Below are 18,992 nucleotides of genomic sequence, written 5' to 3' on the forward strand. Positions count from 1 at the left end.
ACGCTCAGTTCCACTCAGCGGGGGCCGAGGGTCCGTCCTCACGCTGGGGGCTGGGTCCCCCGATGCAGAAGTCCCGGGCACACAGAAGTCCCAGAAAGCTGGGCTTGCTGGGTGGCAGCTCTGCCAGCGACTGTCCCCCCGAGTGCTGTGCGTCCTCAGGGAGGGGCCTTGCAGCTTCTCCTGTTAGGCCGGTGGGGCCCCGGGGCCAGCGTCCCTCTGTCCCGGCCTCCCGGGTCAGTTCAGGGTGACTCGCTCAGCCCTTGAGCCCAGCCTGGCCCAAATCCAGCGCAGAGGTGTCCAGTGCGGCACAGACGGACCCTGCCGGGCACCAAGCAACACACTGACATGGGGGTTCCCTGCAGGCCCCAGAAATGGCTCCACCTCATCCCAGCCCCCCACCGCCAAGGCGCCACCCATGGAGGTCGCCCCAGCAAAGGCACAGGCACCGAAGGGCATGCGTGGGGGCCTCTGGGGAGCAGGGGTGTGACGGGGCCACGGGGGGCACGCGGTGGGGCGTGCACAGGCCTGGCTGTGGGAGCGGCCGGCGGGCTCCCTGACTGCCAGCTCTAGCTTGGACCGGGACGTTTCCACCCCACGAGCCCTCCCTGCCCGATGACTCGTCGCTTTGGACGGAGCGCAGCGCCGCGGGCGGGAGGCCGCTCAGCTCTCCCGGGCGCCTGCAGCGCGGCTGTCCCGCAGCACCTGCGCTAAATCACAGAGCAGGTGGCTCCTCATGAACTGTGTGCGAATAAGGCCCGGCCGTTCTAGCCACAGCTGACATCCCTCCGGACCCACGGGACTGTGGGCCGCATTTTTTAATATTTATGAACTGGTTGTCTCCGTGGCCTTGAAACCGGCCCCGCGGCGGAGGGCGTCCGAGGCCCCGGCATGGTGCATCTTTCTGAACCTCCCTCCGGGCATGTCGCTGGGGAGGGATGCTTCCTTGACTGGTTCGCTTGTCCCTCAGAGTCTTCCAGAGCACCTCTTTCTGAGGGAAGGCTTCTCAGAGGGCATGGCATAGGTGCACAGACATGGCAGGGGCGGTGCTGCGGGGAGGGCAAGGCCAGGCCCGATGCTAATGACCCCAGGGTGCCGCTCCTGGCAAGCAGAGTGTGTGTCCTGCCCTCCAGCGAGAGGCCTCTGGCCCCCGGGGCTGCTGGGGGCCCCTTGACTGAGTAAATGGGATGGGGCTGCCCTCCTTCTGCTTTCCAGCCACTGTGCCTGTCCGCTTGGCACGAGCTTTTCCTTGGAGGCGATTCAACCACAAGCACTAAGCCCAGAGCCCGAGGGACCCAGCACCAGCACCAGCCTCCCTGCCGCCTGCTCCCTGCCCCAGAGCCCCGCCGAGGCCTTGACCCCTGGAGTCTCGGGGGCGCGCCAGTGTGGGGGAGGCTGGCGTGGACAAAGCTGTGGCTCGCGGTCCTCAGAACTGGCCTCTGTGTTTCTGGATTCATCGCTTTCGTTGGCCTTTCAACAAGAAGCAAACCGTGTGGCTGAGGCAGTTCCCTGTGTGCTTCGGGTGGGAGCTTCGGTCTGGGGGCGTTGGGGAGTGACGGGCCCGCGACCCGGCGTGCACCGAGGCCGGCACCGTGACAGCAGGTTTCGAGACAAGGAGAGCTTTACTGGGAATGGATGGGCACGGAGGCAGGAGGGAGCTCAGCCCTGCCTCCTTCCTCAAGAGCAGTGAGGCGACCATAGGTTTGGGTCCGGGGTGGGGAAGGAGGGAGCTACATTTTGCTGCCTGAGGGAGGGCTAAGCGCAAAGAGAGGCAGACCTGGCTGCAGCTGAGGGGCGGGCTGCGGGGGGAGCGCCATGGCTCCGCTTGCTCAGAGGCGCTGCGTGGTCGCGGTGCCGTCTCCAGGGGCAGCTGGAGGCAGATTCTGCCTCTGGCCCCTGAGCGCATGAGCCACTGGGCCTTGGTGAGCAGGCGGAGGGTCGCATGGGCGATTCGCGTTTGTGGCGTCGCGTCCCCTCCTCCTGTTCAGCCCATGCCTCCCCGAAGCCCCTGTCAGCCATGCCTCCAGGCTCAGCACCTGGCAGCTGTGGCGGGGTGGGGGCGGGCGGCACCCCCGTGACACCAGGGGAGGGCGGCCAGGTCAGGCCTGATGACACAGGCCCCGGGGTCTGTGATGGCCCCAGAAGCCTGAGAAGCCGCACTCTTGGCTGACAGGGTGCCCAGCCTCGCCCGTGGGGCTCACCTTGCAGCTGGGGGCGTCACCCTGAACTCGGCACCAGTGCCCAGGATAGTCTGGTTGCCTTTGGCCTGACCTGCCGCGCTCAGCCCGCCGTGCCCGCTCCCACCTGTGTCCTTGGAGCACCCCGACTGCTGCAGGACGTGCTAAGTGGGGGGCACAGTGTCGGGGACCTTCCTGGAAATAATAACGGCTCAGGAATGACGGTGTCGAGGCAACTAGCTGGGAGCAGGGGGAGCCGCACACCCAGCCACCCAGCCGCCCACCCGTATGTTTTCACACACACACACACGCACACGCACACGCACACACACGCGCGTGCTCCCCAGCTCCTGAGTGTCCCTCTGCCTGGGCCGCGTGTTTCCTAGTCACTCCCACTGGGCTGTGAGCTGCAGCCGAGGTGCCGCCTAAGCATGGGGGCGGCCCTGCCCCTCCCACCCGCCCTCCGCGGGCCGGTCAGATCACTCCAGGCCGAAGAGTGAGCTCCGGAAAGTGGCCTCGAGGGTGGGAGGGGCGGGGGTGGGTGGGGTGGGGGTGTCTCTGCTTAATTACAAGATCCATGGCGGCGGCAGTCACAAAACAGAAGGGCTCGGCCATTACCAGGACATGCTTTATACTCATAACTTAAAGAGCTTATTTTAAAAACTGACTGTAAAACCACTTAATTACTTGGTTTAAAACCAGTCGTGTGGAAATGATGTTCCCTGGATGCGCGCTGGGAGGTGGTTCCTGGCGCAGAAGACGCCCGGGCGGTGCCGCGAGCCTGGTCCCCGCACCCCTCGCACGGAGCCACCCCCGGGGCGCTCGCGTGGCCACTCGGGCTCCCCCGCCTGGCCACCCCAGCGGGCAGGCCCCAGCCTGAGGGGGCCCCGCCCAGCCTGCGCTCCCCGCCCTGCCCCTTGCCCGCCTCCCGCTCCTGGAGGGGGCAGGGCCCTTGGGAGGGGCACGGCCAGGCCCTCCTTTGAGGGCTGTGGGGGGCCTGTGGGCAAGAGTCTAAACTTCTCCGTCTGGAAACTGAGGCCTGGGTTCCGCCCTCCGCACGGTGGCCGAGCCGGGAGGCCCCCCGCAGGCCTCTCCCCACGCTCTGTGATGAGACGGTGGCGCACCTGCGACAGGATGAGCAGAAATGGACGGAAGAGACGCCTCGTGCCCCCCTTGTCGCCATGACCTGACGCAGCCCTGCTCACTGGTCCTGCCCTGGGCTCCGCTCTGGGCCAGACCCTCAGGCCGTCCCCGACCACCAGGGAGGAGATGCCACTGCCTCTTGGTGACGGGTGGACGAGGTCAAGAGGACACACCGTCCTTCCCTGGGGTCACCAGCACCCCGCCTTTAACAAGCAGCGGGACGGCGCCACCCCTCACGCCCTCTGCCTCCGGCCGGTGCACCCCAGGACCCCAGCCTCAGCGTGAGCTCAGAGTGACCACACTTCAGGCCCCATAAGCCACAGCTCCCTCGCCAGCTGGCTGAGCCGGCCCCCACCCCGCTCCTGGAGGGCCCCGATGTCTGCTCTCTCCCTCCACTCCGACGCCCCCGGTCATCCCCAGGACACCCGCCACGGCCTCCTAACTGGTCTCACGTCCCGCGGGATCCAACCATCACTAAGTTAGAGGGAAGCTGGCCCTGAGCCCTGGGGCACAGTGAGAGCTGCGCCAAGGCGGGCATGAGGGTGTGCAGGCACGAGGGTGTGCGGGCCCTGGGGGCGGGGGCAGTCTGGGGCTGGAGCCGGGCTGGGCGGGGGGACAGGGTTGTGGAAGAGCGTCACAGGCGACCCAGGAGCAGGCAGGGAGGCCTGAAGGGCTTGGACCAGGGACTGGCTGTGGGTTCACTTGACATTGTCCCCATGGCGTCGCCCGGGGAGATCCCTGTGGCTGAAGAAAGCGCAGAGACAGCAGCAGCCCTTCCACCTGCAGGCTCACCGCCGGCCTCACGGGCAGTGTCGTTGCAGAGGCGCTCCTGGGCTGGTGAAGGTCGGCCGCACCTGCCCAGGGGCCGGCACAGAGACAGTGGCGCCCTCCAGGCAGGCCCTGCCTGCGCCTAGCCCTGACCCGGCCCAAGCTCCGCCGCTGGCCCCGGGGGCATCTCCCCCAGGCGGGGCATCTCCCCCAGCCTGGGAGCCGGCCCCGGAGCGTGGACTCCCAGAAGACACTGTCTCCGGGAGCTATTTTCGCTCCGCATGACTCACGCGGGCGTAGGTTCTAATTTGAGATATGGGGGCTGACGCCCCTGCGCTTGCTTGTCTCCGTGTCGGCCTCTCCCGGCGTCAGAGCCGAGCGTTGTGTCCCCAGCTGGGCACATCTGTCCGGCCAGGAATAGACCGGCTTGGGCCTTAAAGAGGAAGGCGGCTCCAGATGGCGGCAGTCCCAGCCTGGCTGAGGCCCTGTGGGGCCACGCTCGCAAAGGGGAGACTAAGACCAGCCCCTCCCCGCTGGCGGTCCGGACGGGAGCCCGCGATCTGCTGACCCGCGGCCAGCGGAGGCGAGAAGCAATTCCGGGGGCTGTTTCTTTTCTAGTTTTAACCCAGTGGGCGGGAGCCCAGAGGGGGCTTTGCTGCCAGCCCACTGGGCCGTTGGCACTGCCTTCTGGAGGGGAGGGGGGGGCGGCCTGACAGCTGAGGGGCGGCGTCCAGCTCATGGGTCCCTGCAAGGCCAAGGGCTGGGGCGGGGGAGGGTGTTCCCGGAACTGGGGGCCCTCCATGCTCTTCTCCCAGACTTGGACACGAGCCGCCCTCCCCTGTCCGGATCGCACCCCACCTGGGGGCCTACTGAGACCCAGCAGAACCACGAACGGCCGACAGCTCCTGCCAGCAGTCCCCGCCCCCATCCCTCTGTTTAAAGGTGGACGGCTGGGCGGGTCAGGGCCAGGTTCCTGGGTGTGACCCCGCGAGGCGGACGGCCCCGAGTGTGGTTTCACGCTCTGCTGCCGCCTCACGATTCCAAGCTCTCTTTGAACAGCACCCTCCGTTTGCACTTGGTGCTGGGCCCCCCGGATGATGTCCGGCCCGGCCTCCAGCCTCCGCGGGCTGGCCCTGCGTCAGAGGGACCTGTCGGATATCTCTCTTCAGCATTTCAAACTCTGATTTCAAAACAGCCAGACTCGTGGGCCCCCGGAGCCAGCCCAGGTGCCATCTGCTCCCCCGGAATAGCAAGCAGTAAAAATACACCATTTGAAATAGTCGCTCCCAATTTGGGAGGACGATCTGGCAGCCTCCGCTCCGCGAGTGCTAATTGATTTGTTTTCTTTGCTCCAATAATCCTTTCCTCGTCAGTGCCTTCTTCTTCCCGTCTTCCTGGCGTACTCTCCCCTCCAAGACCAAAACAGCCTTGTGCACGCTGCGGGGCCCCGGCCAGCACCGCTTCCACCGTCCTTTCTCCCCACTTCTCAGTGTCCCTGTTACCGGGGTCTGGGCCCTAACCGGGGCCGTGATGCAGCGGTCACCCCGACCCAGAGCCCGTGGTCTGTGTGGACTGGCACTGACACCGTTATGGGAACACAGTGTCTGCCCGGTGCCAGCCCTGTGCCCTGCTCTGATGTGACAGTGACAGACATGGGCAGCTCCTGGCTTTGAGGGAAAGAGACTTGCAGTGAGAACACTGGGACCCCGGGATTGGAGGTAGTGAATGCACAGATGCTGGGAAAGGGCAAAGGAGGGCTTAGAAGAACTCGGTTAGAGGATGTGTATCAGGGAGGGCTTCCTGGAGGAGGTAACCTCTGAAAGGCACCTTGGTGGATGAGGAGGTAGTGGGCAAGCAGATGAAAGGGGAAGGAGGTCCCATTCTAGAAACAGACTAAACTCACACTGGGGGCACTTGCAAAGCAGGGACCCCCAAAATAAATGAGAGACATTTATTTTGGTTGAAGTGGCCCAAAGGTTGGTCTCAGAAAGTTGCAAAGGAGCTACTTAATTGTATCACACATGGCAAATGTGTCATCTTGAAGTTTTAGAGTTTGATTCTGAGCTGGAGGGCTGGGCCTGTCTTGCTCCCTCCCTACTTTCCAGCCAGAGGACACTGATCGTGCAGAGGCTGTCGGGAGGCAACACGCCAGGCGTTTGCTGTGGCTGATGCAGGGGAGGGGGCATGGGAGAGAGGGCCGAAGGGGCGGGGCAGGACCCACACCTCCTGCCTCTGGTCATGCTGACCTCTGCCTGAAGCGCTCTCCCCTGCGGCTACCAACTAGATTTCCACCCATGTCCACTTCTAGGCTCATGGGGTGTCACCTCCTCCGGGAAGCCCTCCTTTTTGCGCTGCAGCTGGGTGCTGTCTCCCCCTACTCAGCTCCCACAGCCCTGTGCAGACCTAAATCCTGGCCTAACCTTGTGGTTTAGGCAACTGCGGAAGGACGAGCGGCCCAGTGGGCGAGCCTCCTCTGGAGTGTGAAGCGCTGAGTGGTGAAGAGGAATAAGTGAATCCGTTTTATTATGACTTCCGCTCTCTTGGCAACTTAACTCTTCTTAGGAGCGTTTTCCTCCCAAGGAGAAAAAGCAAACAATTTCCTCGGGAGTCAAAACGAGAGGCCTTGCTCACCCTCGAGTGCCCGTGTCCCTGCATCGTCGGGCTGGGATGACTGGCAGCCCCATGCAGCCGGGCAGAAGCTGGAGGCATGAGGGGTCCCTGCGCGGGGCCAGCAGGCACTTGGCTGCGTCCTGGCAGGTTCTGGAAACTCACTGAGAGGAGCACTTTGGTGAGGGCATTTTGGGCTTCCCAGTCCAGGGCCGCGAGGGAGCCGGGGCGAGGGGGCTGCCCGGGAGGGGCCCGGGGAGGAGCTCAGAGCTGCTGGACGTCGATGGCCTCTCTGCAGCCACGACCGCATGCGGAGCCTGTGCCCGACGGCATGTTCCTCGTGGCCAGGGGAGCCAGGCGCCCTGCAGAGCGCTCAGGGTGGAGGGTGACGGGCAGCATCCAGGGGGCACAGGGGCCGGGGAGGAGAGCCCAGTGGCCAGAGTGGAGCCACCGCTCAGCAAAATAGCAAAATAGCAAAAAAAAAAAAAAAAAAAAAACCACAACAAAATAGTATTGAATGACAACTCGGAGCATAAATAAATATTCATGAGTTTGTAGTGATATAAATAAATGATTGAATAAGTAAATAAATGGGGAGAGACGACACATCTCCCAAGCGGCAGGACCCCCCGGGCCTCAGTCTCCCTCGGAGGGGATGGGCCTCCAGGCCGAGGTGGCTGCGCACAAATCGTCCTCTCCACACGGCGGGTGGGGGAGGGACAGCGATGCCCTGGCCCGTCAGGGAGTCGGCAATGCAAGGTCACGATAGCTTGCACCCCTGATAGCATGCACCTGATAGTGTGCACCCCAATAGTGTGCACCCCAATAATGTGCACTCCGATGGTGTGCGCCCCGATAGTGTGCACCCCAATAGGGTGCACCCTGATAGGGTGTGCCCCTGGGGCACATGCTGGAGGCAGCAGGACACCCTGTGCTCTGCCCCCCTAAAGACCAAGGTGACCTCAGTGTCACCATGAGAAAAACCTCAAACAGACACCGAGCAGCAGCTGCGTGTCCCCCCCGACCCCGCAGGCCATGAGAAGCCAGGGGTGCCTGAGACGCCGTCGCAGGCAGTGGAGTCTGGGGAGACACGACTCATCCGGGGTGCCGGGAGCAGGCGCTCTGTCAGCGGGAACAGGACATCTGAGCCGAGTGTGGGGCGAGGGATGCCGTTTGTGACGTTGGTCCCTTGGGGGTCCGGGGGATCCGGGGAAGCTGGGAGGGCGGGGGACCTTCTGCACTAGCGCTGCTGATTTCCATAAACCTAAGACTTGTCAAGGATGCCAAGTCCACGCCACATCAAAGAGCACAGGGCCGCAGCCCGCCGCCGTTAGCATCCTTGGCGTGTCCGCCCGCGTGTGTTGCTCGTCTGACATCTTTCTGTTCTCTCGTCAAAATGACACTTATTCTCCACGGACGAAATAATACTTATTTTAGCCGCTTCGCACTGACAAGACTGTAATCACCGTGGGGGACGCCAGCCGGGCAGGCTCACGCAAGGTCCTGCGTCTTGGCCCTCGCCTTCGCGCTGGGCACCGCGTCTGCCCGCCTGAGAGGGGAACGGCGCCCTGGCTGCCCTGAACGTCCGCGCGGGCCGCGTCTCAGGGCCCGGGATGCGCAGGGGAGCAGTGGAGAGCCGGGGCCTCCCTGGGGCCAGGACGCGCAGCTGCTCCTGTGCAGCCCCGCACCCCGCAGCGCACGCCCCCAATAATAGCACACTCTCGAAGGGCTGCGTGCCCGGGGCCCTCATGACGATGACCACACACTGGGGTCCACACAGCAAAATCTTCCCCTCAGCCCACAGGCCAGACATCAAGGAGAGGCAGGGCAGGTGGGACCCGCCGGGGTGACCTCAGGCACCTGCTGCCGCCTCCTGCCGGCCTCTGCTCCGGGTCCATGCGCCTTCTCCCCGTGTCTCCGTCCTCCCTCTGGCGGGGACACCCGTCACAGGATGTAGGGCCCACCCTACGTGCCAGAGGCTGTCCCCGAGATGGCTAACAATTCCCTCCGCAGAGACCCTGTTCCCAAGTAGGAGCACCCAGACATGGGTCTCGTCTGGGGGACACTGTCCAGCCCCTGCATGTCCTCTAAGGCCCTATAGAGCCCGACCCTCTCTCCTCTCCAGACCCGTCTCCCCCTCAGCCGCCTCGAGTCTGGAGGCGTGAGGGGAGCTGGCGCCCTCTGTCCATACTCACCCCACCTGCTGCAGCCTCTCCTTCTGAAAAAAGAGCCCCACCTACCCCATTGTCCTGCTGGTTCCTTGGGGCGCCAGCTGCCCCTGAAACAACGTTGGGCACAATTGTTGGTGTTTGGACCTGCTCCGCGGCAGCAGAGACCTCGAGCCCCAAGTCTCTGCAGAGGCGGGACGTCGGGACCGTGCTGGGCCGGGGCTCCTGTGAATGTCGATGGAGCGTGTGGTGAGCGAGTGGCCGGTGACTGGCTGGCCCGTGGCCGGCTCGGGCTGGCGTCCTGCAGCCCGCCGGCCGTGCTCGGGCCATGTCATCTGTCCGGCTGTTTCAGATCATCCTGGTGAGCTCCTCGCTCGGCGACAGGGACCAGAGCCTGTTCCTCAGCACTGACGAGGGCGCCAGCTTCCAGAAGCAGCCCGTCCCCTTCACCGTGGACGCGCTGATCTTCCACCCCAAGGAGGAGGACAAGGTCCTGGCCTGCACCAAGGAGAGCAAGGTGGGCGCGGGGCCGGCTGCTCCCTCGGGGAACATCGCTGGGAAACGAAGTCTCATCCTGTGGGGCCCTGACACCCTCGGCTGGCCGGGGTGGATCAAGGAAGGATGGGGGGCGTAGAGGAGGGGGTGCATGGGTGGGGGGCGTGGGGAGCATGGTGGTGGGGCCAGGTGGATAAATGGACGCATGGCAGTGGGTTGGATGAGTGAGTTTCGCCAACAGGGATCGCCCAGGTCAGGGACCGCCAGCGGAGCCTCCCTGCTGGCCCAAGGCACGACTGTCCACAGGGCCGGCCTCCCGGTCAAGGTCCTCCCTGGCGAAGCCCAGCTGGTCTGGTCCTCGCTGACAAACGTCTCTGAATTTCCCTGGCCCGGGGGCTGCCTCTCTGCCCGGTGCCGCCCCCCGCCCCGCCGCGTGCGCCCCGGGTGTTAACGGCGCTACTTAGCCTTCCACGTAATTAGACTAAAGCACAATCACAGAGACTTATTTTCCTGCAGAACTGGCTGCATTGCACTTGCTCTTTAATTTATGGTGCCCTGAAAAATTAATGGAGCTGAAATCAGTTATTTTCCTTGGTTCTTTCTGTGGCTGGAAGGAAAGAGGAGAAAAGGGCTTGGTTCTGGCTGCGAGGGGAGGGGAGTTCCAGGAGGTTAAGAACAGTGGCCGTGGGGTTTAGTCTCTTAGGGCTGTGTGGTTTTCCAAACTGCCCCCCGCTCCTGGCGCAGGGCGGCTTTGGGGTCCCCGGGCCTGGGGGTCGGCCGCACCTGCCGCTGGCGTCACATAGCCCGGCCCCTCCCATGTGGCCAGCATGCTGGCTCGGCCTCTGCCAGGCTCTGTGGGGGGCTGGCCACGGCCCCCGGCCCCTGTGGGGTTCCGCTCTCCCACGCCTCTCCCTCTGGGACCGTGGTAACTTGGGGGACAAGTTCTCTCAGTCAGAGGTGGGGCGGATCCAGGTGGCAGAACCAGCCACACTGCGACTGTGCCCACCTGGGCCTGGCAGGTGTCGCCCACTCACCTCACTGGGCGAAGCAAGCCTGGTGCCCCCGAGTCAGGGCGCAGCCTCACTCAGGAGCACGGGCAGCAGGCACGTGCAGGCCTGTTAAGCAGCGGGGCAAACCCTGGCCTTCCTCCAGCGGCCATCCCCACCGCCTGGTGATTTGAGGGGCTCTTTGATGCCACCTTGCACGGGCCTCCTGCTGGGTCCTGCCTCCTGACTTGGGGCCCCAAGTGCCCACGTCTGACCCTCTCGTCCCAGGCCCAGACCAGCTAGGGGCAGGGACAGCTGCTGGGAGGGGGACAGTCTACTGTGATGTCCTGGGAGGTGGCAGGAGACAGGACACGTGGGCCCAGGCGGCAGCCCCCCACAAGCTCGTGGGCCCACGAGGCTTCACAGATCTGGTGACTGACCGTGGGGGACTCAGCAGCCTTCAGGGCTCGTGAGCACAGCGATGCCTCCCACCCGCCCGTGCAGCCCCTCGCTGGCGCGTCCACCCCACCTGGGGCGGCAGGTCCTCCCGGCCTCACGCTCACACCCTTCCTCCCGGAGGCCGGCCTGGCCAGTGTCTCGGCCCCCCAGCCGGCTGTTCTGGAGCCTCCTACCTGACCTTCAGCCCCGCGGGGCTGGCCGGTCCCCCTGCGAGCACAGGGCCTGGCCCCGGGGGTCCTCGCCGGGCCTCCCTGGGCGTCCACCTTGGAGGGGAGGCTGCTCCTCGCAGGAGGACCCACCGTCTGTCTGTCCTTCTGCCCTAAAGCTCTACGTGTCAACGGACCTGGGGAAGAAGTGGACACTCCTGCAGGAGCGCGTGACCAAGGACCACGTGTTCTGGTGAGCGCAGGGCAGGGAGCCCCCCAGCTCCCCTCCCACCCCCCGCCGCAGGTCCTGCCGCCTCTGCCCGCCCAGGCGGCTCCTCCTCGCCGGGGCTGACGGGGCCGCGGCCGGAACCGTGAGCGAGTGGGGGCTCCTGGGAGAGGGAACAACGTCCGCCTTTATTCAGAAAAGAGAAAAATGTCAGGCCGAGACCTCCCGCGGGCGCCCACACGCGGGCTACTCACAAAAGGCTAAATCAGCGCCTCACCTTGGAGTGGACACTGCCTGGCCAGTGACTGGTGCTGGGCCAGGAGGGGCAGCGGGAGGGGAAGGAGGGCGCTTGGCCACCCACCCGGCCTCGCCCAGACCCCCTGTGGACATGCCTGGGGGCCGCAGGCCGGGCGAGGGGCAGCTTGAGAGAGGAGGGGCCAGCTCTGGGCTGGGGGGCCCGGGCAGGGTGCCCCACGGGGTCCTGGGACACTGGCCAGGTACCAAGGGACGTCGGGAAGTGACCTCTGAGTCCCGACCCCAGTTTGCTGTCAGCAGAGTGAGATGCTGGACCAGGCGGTGCCCGGGCTGGTTGGTGGGTGGGCTGGGGGCTGCCGCGGAGAACAGACCCCTCCAAGGGTGCTCAGTGATGGGGCGAGGCTGGGGGCACAGGGTGAGGGGCCCTGACCAGGTGAAACCCCTTTGGCTGCTCCCAGCTCCGCGCCCTTGGCCAAGTCCTTTGCTCCCTGAGCCTCGCCTTCCTAGCCGCAGAGTGAGAGCCCCTGGCACCCTGCCCCCCGGGCCATCTGGGTGATAAAAAAGAAATCACAGCGAGCAAGAGCACCCCCAGGACACGAGGCAGCGGGCGCGCTGCGCCAGCCCCCTCCCAGGAGCCCTGGCGCTCGGGGAGGACGTGACCGTAGGCTGAGGGCGGGAGTGACCTTTGTCCCCACACGGCGGTGGGTGGATGCCGGGACCCCGACACCAACCTCCACCCCTTCTCTTGCAGGGCTGTTTCTGGGGTCGATGCGGACCCCAACTTGGTCCACATGGAAGCCCAGGACCTGGGAGGAGGTAAGTGCTGGGGTCCCTCCCCGAGAGGGGTGCGGGGGCTGTGTGGGCGGTGGGGGGGCCCCAGAAAGTCCGGCACCACACCCAGGGCCCCTGCACATTCCAGAGGGGGTCGCCGCTGTTTGCTGGACTGGACATTCCCAGCCTGGCCGCCGCCGTCTCTGCTGCGCGTGGACCTGGTGGGCGGTGGGCGGTGGCCGGCGTGTCCAGCAGACACGTGACCAGCAGCGCAGCCCGGCCTCAGCCTCCGTGGGCTGTAAGTCGGGACCTCCAGCGCTGTGGCATGCCCCACTTGGCAGCAGGCCACGGTGTGACCACACAGACAGCCCCCAGCGCCCGCGGGGTGTGGGGTGCTCGGCTCTGGGGCCAGTGCTGCAGCCCCCTGCGGGTGGGTCTGAGCACGCAGGCCGCTCATGGCGCTCCCGTCTGCAGGCGCCCGCTACCTCACCTGCCCAGCCCACAACTGCTCCGATAGGACGCTGGCAGCCCCGGCCACGGGCCCCCTCGACCAGGGCTCGCTGACCGTGCAGGACGATTACGTCTTCTTTAAGGTAGGCTGCTCGGGCTGGGGCTGGCCGCGGCGCCGGCTCTGACCCCCGTGGAGCCAGCACACGACCTTGGTGCCGACTGCGGTCTCCCCACAGGCCCCACAAAGCCAGAACCTTGGCTTATCCACCTCTGCCCAGCAGGAACCCCCAAAGTTCGGGGGCCCCAAGCCCATTTGGGTGACTTCAGAATGGCCCAGGCCGCTGTCGGTGCCCTTGGCCGCAGGCACCACTGTGCCCCCAAGGCCCGCACCCTGCCGTGGACAGGCGAGCCCTGCCTCCTCCCGCCCGCCGGCCAGGGGCTTGCCCCTTCCAACAGCACCCCCGCACCCCATCATCACCAAGTCAGCACAGGAGGAGGCCCCCCAATTCTCCCCTGTGGGACCTCCCCACCCAGCCAAAGGCTCCCACAGAGGCTCTTGAGGACACACTGTGTTGCCCCCCACAAGGCCCTCTGTGCCCCCAGGGAGCTTGGGGGCTTCACACACCCCATAGAGCAGGCCAGGCAGGGCAGCCAGCCCCTCGCACTGTCCTCTGCAGACCCCGCCCGGGGCTTCAGGCTGTCTGAGCCGTACAGTGGTCCTGCATCCGGGTGCCTTGCCTCGGGGACCCTGCCCGCGCTGAGCCTCAGCCACCTGCCCCTCCTCCGGGAGCCTCACGCCTGCCTCCCCCCAGGCCAGCTGGCAGCCTCGGGTCCAGCCTAGCCCCATGCGTCCTCGGGCCCAGCCAAGGCCACGCTCATCCCTGCAGCTAACACCAGGCCCGGGGGGGTGGGGGGAGAGAAGGGCGGCTCTCAGCCTCTGCCCCTCATGCAGCGCTCACCCGTTTCTGCAGGCCCCGCTGCTTGCCGAGAGAGGTGGCAGCTTCTGCGGCAGCCTCGGCCCACGCGAGGGCCTTCCCAGCGTATGGCGTCCTGCTGCTCCCCAGCCCGCCGCCCGGGCCCTGTGTCTGGACGGGGCTGTTCTGGCGCAGTGAGGGAGAGGCCACGGGGAGCTTGGGGGTGCTTGGATGGGGGTGCCAGACAGGCCTGGCTTGCGGGTGACCCAGAGGTCCAGGAGCCCTCAGGAAGCAGTTCGAGCTGTGATCGGACACCTGGCAAACCCCATCCGGAAGGGGGCGTTGAGCGGGGGCTGAGCCTTGCCTGGCGGCCAGCCGTGCCTCCAGCCCAGCTGGAGCGTGGTTGCTCCTGTCTGTGTTCAGGGCGACTGTGGGTGTCAGGCTCTTGTCTGCACCCCTTGTGGTCAGCCGTCAGGGTGGGGAACAGGAGGACGCCTGGCCCCCGCCTTGAGTTCCCGAGGCTCCAGCCATAGCCAGGCCAGCACACGGCGCCCACCCGGGGTCAGCCTCGTGTGTGTCCAGCTGTTCCTTGTGAGGCCTCGTGGCGCCACGTGGCCGGCCTCGGGAAAGCCATCTCTTGTTTCCCCACCCTGTGGCCGGCAGACATCTGCCGTGGCTGGAGCTTCCCTGGGGACGTTTTTTTCCTCCGCCCAGGTGGCTTCCCACGTGCTCTCCCGACAAGAGGGGGTGCAGGGGAGCCAAGTGCTGAGAGGGCACGGGGAAGGGTGCTGGTGCTCACTGGTGGAGGTGGAGGAAGTCTTCCCAGAGGAGGGGCTTTTAGTCTGGGACTTTGCAGGGTGAATAGGAGTCTGTGCCTTTCAGGCAGAGCAAGAAGAAGCAAAGGAGAAGGGCACTTTCCCGGGCTGCGTTTAACGTTAGTGTTTCATTCATGAGGCTCTGGCTTGGGCGGCGAGCCAAGCCCTAAGGACCTGTCTCCTCCCTCCTGCTAGTCATCCTCCGCGAACCGGACCAAGTACTACGTCTCCTATCGTCGCAACGAGTTTGTTCTGATGAAGCTGCCCAAGTATGCGCTGCCAAAGGTAAGATGGAGTCCCAGCCCCGCCGGCGGCCCATCTCGAGCTCCCGGGATCATGCGCTGTGGGGTTCCTGCTCGGCGCTCCCCGGTCGCCAGGTCAGGAGACAAGAGCATGAGCAGTGCCACCTCCGACCGCTCTCCAGGCCCTTGCCCCCGCCTCCAGGTGCCCAGCTTAGCCCAGGCCAAGGCCCCTGCCCCGCCCTCCCCATGCCCTGCTGTCCCCGCCGCCCAGTGCCCTTCCCAGAGCGCTGGCCCCCGTGTTATTCGGCTCACGGTTCTCATTCGTGACCTTCTGGACTGGCCCATCCTCGGCTCCTGCCCACATCCCATCCGTCCTGCCTGGAGTTACCCCGGCAGGGGCTGACGTGCTCCCTCTGCTGTCCAGCTGCTCGTGTGGCTCTGAGTGGGCGGTGCTCCATGATGCCCCTTCCGTCCCCTGGCCCAGGAGGGCACCCCGGGGGCCGCCCCACCAGGGCTGCAGCACTGGACACCATGGTCCCCTCCATGCTGGCTGGTAGTCCAGCAGGTGACTGACATTCAGAGGGAGGGGCCCCTCCGCGGTCACGCTGCCTGCACGGAGTCGGGGCAGGCCTCACACCGAGGTGCCGGCGAGCCTGAGGCCGGCCTGGTGCCTGCGGCTGCCCGAGGGCAGAGGTGCCCTGCGGACAAGCAGCCCTGCCTGCCTTGCCTTCAAGGGAAAGCACACTTCCCAAGCAGCAGACGTGCTCCAGGAACTACTCCCGGGCAGGGAGTGGGCACCCCGGGGCCCCCAAACCTGCCCGCTCTGAATAGGACCTGCCGTCCCCCGCGTCGAGACAGAACACGCTCCAGCGCCCGAGCCCGTCGACGGGAAGGAGCTTCGGCGCCCGCAGTGCGCGGGAAGAGGCGCAGAATACAGGTTCCAGATCAAGCTCCCGAGTCACCCGCCCCCCCTTGGGTAAATGCCCAGCCAAGCACCGAGGCCCGAAAACCTGCCACGCGTCTCAGGCACCTCCTGGTGGGGACCCCTGGGAAGGGGCAGACGGGCCCAGCGCGTCTGGGGCGGAAGGAGCAGAATCGGAATCCAGATCGATGCGGCCGCTGTCACTTCCCCGCCGGGCTCGCCCATTCTCCACCCGTCTCTGCCCCGCCTCCTCCAGGCTCCTCCTTCCTTCCTCCTTGGGTCTCCTCCCGCTTCCCCTCCTCCCTGCTCAGCTCCACCGCCCTTGGGTGGGGCAGGGAGCCTGCAGCCTCCCCGGCCCCGGGGCCCGTTACCGAACGGCTGCAGCAGGTGTGAACCAGACGCCCAGTCCCTGCTCTTGTGAGGTTTTCAGAAAGGAAACGGGCAGAAAACCAGGAAGACAAGCGTGTGAAATCGCCCGGGCCGCAGTGTGCGCCGTGGAGGGGGAGGCAGGGGCTGAGGGTGCCTGGGCTGGGGCCTGCGCTTGCCTGGAGTTGTTCAGGCAGAGGCAGTGTCTGTGCAAAGGTCCTGGGGCAGGAGCGAGCCTGCGGGTACGGGACGGAGAGGGCCCGGGGAGAGAGGACAGAGGCTCCAGGCCTCCAAGCAGGGGCTGAGCAGCTGTCGGGTCCTGGAGGGCCCAAGCTGCCGCCCGGCACCCAACCCCGGTGCCCTGGAACCAGACAAGGAAACACGTGAGGCCCTTCCCAACCTTCCTCTTAAAGGAGAAAAAGAAAAAAAAAATAGAGCGGCGTGGGGAGGGCAGGTGGGAGCATCGTGGATTAACTCCCGGCGTGGCTGAGCACGGGGTAAGGGCTGCTCGTCTCATCTGGGGCGGAGGTGGCTGCCCTGGGCTAGGGCCGCGTCCGCTGCGGGGAGGCCTCTGCCACCTCAAGCCTGCAGCCTTAGAAGTGTGTGGGCCTGGGGTGGGGAGGGGGCGCACTCCTGGGAGGACAACCGTGTTCCCTGCCCCTCGGTGCGATGCGAGGCAGCACTGCCCTCTGGGGCACGGGGGCAGCCCAGCTGCCAGGCCATTCTGGAGGGTGTCGTCTTGGGAGCCCAGAGCCACAGCGAGGGCGCCTGGGACCTTGCACGTGGGCTGCACCCCCCGGGCCTGCACCTCGGAGCCGTGCGGGGTCTGCAGGAGATCCGCGGCCTGTGACCGGCTCTCGCCCTTGGGGGCGCCCCTGCCGGGCCCGACTCCCCGCTGCTGAGGAGCGGAGCATCCTTGAAAGGAGTGTGAGGTCCGAGAGAAAGGGGCCACGTGGGGCGGTGCACCCAGGCGCTCGTGTGGTCCAGCTACAAGGGAAAACCAGACCCCCGTGCAGGGGCGGGCGCTGAGGACAGAGGGCCGGGCCACGAGGGGCGACACCTCGTCCTCCCGATTTTGCCCACCCCCAGCTGAGCCCCGCGGCCCCCGCGGAGGACTGGCGGATGGCGCTTCCTGGTCAGATTTTGTTGTTTTATGGTGAATTTGCAACTCTTGCCGGCTTGCGCCCCCGGACCGCCCCATTTTTTCACATCGCCTGAGGCGCATGGAAACAATAGACATGGGGGCCCCCACCAGCCTCCCGCCTTTCCCAGAGCCTGCTGGGTTTGCCTCGGGTCCTTGCCAGTCCCAGCAGGCGCTGGCCTGCACCCTGAGACCTTTCCAGATTGCCCTGGCGCCCACTGACACGGCCAGGGACTTGCTCTCGCGGGACCGTGCTGGGGCCTGCAGGCCCCGCGGTCAGCACGCTCAGCTGCGTCCTCTCTCCTGAGCACGGACAGGGGCAGCGCTGCGGCGGGTCTGCTCGCGCCTGCAGGGGAGCTTGGCCGTGGGCCGTAAGCGCTGGGGCAGCTCAGCGTCTTCCCGCCGAGCAACCGGAAAGGGAGGCCTGGCGGGGTTCGGGGGCGCCGCGCGCCGCCTCCTGTTTCCTGCCTCTGGAAGGGCCGGCGCCGCCCTGCTCTTTTCATCCACCTGTGAAGACTGTCGGGGTGAAAGGTTTTCCTTTAATTGCCAACATCCTTTGCTTCAACCGTTTCGTTGTAATGATTTGGAAAGATGCTTCTGTTCCCTTCAGAAAAGGCAAAAGCTCTCAGCGGACAAAAGAGGAGGAAAATCCAAATAGCTTCCAATTATACAAAAACATCCAGAAGAATAAAATAAATGCAAATCTACCTTAAAGTAAGACATTGCCTTGTCTACCATCGATTTATGTAAAGTTGGAAGGAAATCCGTCCACGTGAGGATGAAGACGGGCGTGACGTCTGGAAGATGGCGGCCAGGCGGCCCCGGGAGCCTGACTCCCATCTAAACAGCAGTCACAGGGCAGAGGCTGCCTGAGGTGCCTATTTGGGACTCTGGAGGGATTTTCCAGGGGGTCTTGGGCAGAAGTTCAAGGTAAATTTCCACAGTTCTAGCTCTTGCCATGGCGGCAGCCACCCCCGCCCCGCCCGGGGCCTCCGGCTGTGTGCGTGCTCGCGAAGCCGCTTGCAGACAGCGGCGGGAGCCGGGGCGAGCCCAGGACCTGCCCCCCAGATACCGAGGCCTGTGCCCTCATGGGGGTCGTGGCCTCCATCCTGGAGGAGCTGACCCCAGGGCGTGGGTGGTGGTTCCTACTCTCTCCACCGACTGGCAACCTCCCGGGGCCTTCCAGGGCCAGAGTCTGCTCCCCGCTCGCCTTGGTTTTCCTGTTTCCCCCTTTTGAGAACCAGACACTGAGGACACTCAAAAGCTTTAGGGGCCACCGTGCGCGCCCACGGGAAGCAGCAGGCTCAGCACACGCCGAGGAGACCCGAGGCCAGCAGCAGGCTTCGCCCGGCACGGAGGCAACAACCAAACATTGTAAACAACCAAAGCCCAGAGGAGGGGAGGCGCCACTTTCCAGAAGACCATGCGATCCGAATGTCCCGTTTCAACAACACAGATCGCAGGGAGCGCAGAGGACGCGGGAGCCTTCCAGAGGGCGCGATGCCTCCACCCGGCGTGTCCGGGGCGGGCGCCAGGCCCCCGGGGCGGGGCCTCAGCACAGCAGCTCCAGAGACTCTGGGTGACCCGGGAGAAGGAGACGGGAGCTAAAACGAACACTGCGGAGATGAGAAGTCACCAGGAGGACTCAAAAGGAGATTCGAAGAAACAGAAGAAACGATCCGTGACATTGACGTCAGGATAACCGAATCCCTGAGTCCGAGGACACAGGTGGAGGAAAAGAGGCCGCTCCCGAGGGGCCCGCGGGACACCGCCACGTGGACCATCGTGTGCGCGACGGGAGTCCCGGAGGGAGAGGGGGAGCCGCAAGGGCAGGGACCCGCCCAGAGTCCACGGAAGACACCAATGCGGTGGCGCCGATGCTGCGAACTCCAAGTAGCCCGGAAACACGGAGCAGGGCGCCCACGCCTGCATCCAGCGGGCGGA

General features: G+C 65.5%; 1 protein-coding gene across 2 annotated transcripts in view; it reads left to right on the forward strand.

The window, feature by feature from the left end:
* The window catches only part of SORCS2 (sortilin related VPS10 domain containing receptor 2), a gene marked incomplete at both ends in the record, with an annotated part of 184,482 nt that overhangs the window by 140,082 nt on the left and 25,408 nt on the right, over nt 1-18,992 (forward strand). For both annotated transcript variants that reach the window (XM_084233654.1, XM_084233655.1), the window contains 5 exons: nt 9,213-9,377; nt 11,126-11,199; nt 12,179-12,243; nt 12,673-12,791; nt 14,573-14,662. In XM_084233654.1, coding sequence (XP_084089780.1) covers nt 9,213-9,377; nt 11,126-11,199; nt 12,179-12,243; nt 12,673-12,791; nt 14,573-14,662 — 513 coding nt within the window. The remainder of the gene's footprint in view (nt 1-9,212; nt 9,378-11,125; nt 11,200-12,178; nt 12,244-12,672; nt 12,792-14,572; nt 14,663-18,992) is intronic.

The sequence above is a fragment of the Talpa europaea genome, assembly GCF_964194135.1.
Source record: "Talpa europaea genome assembly, chromosome: 5".
NCBI classification, from domain to species: domain Eukaryota; kingdom Metazoa; phylum Chordata; class Mammalia; order Eulipotyphla; family Talpidae; genus Talpa; species Talpa europaea.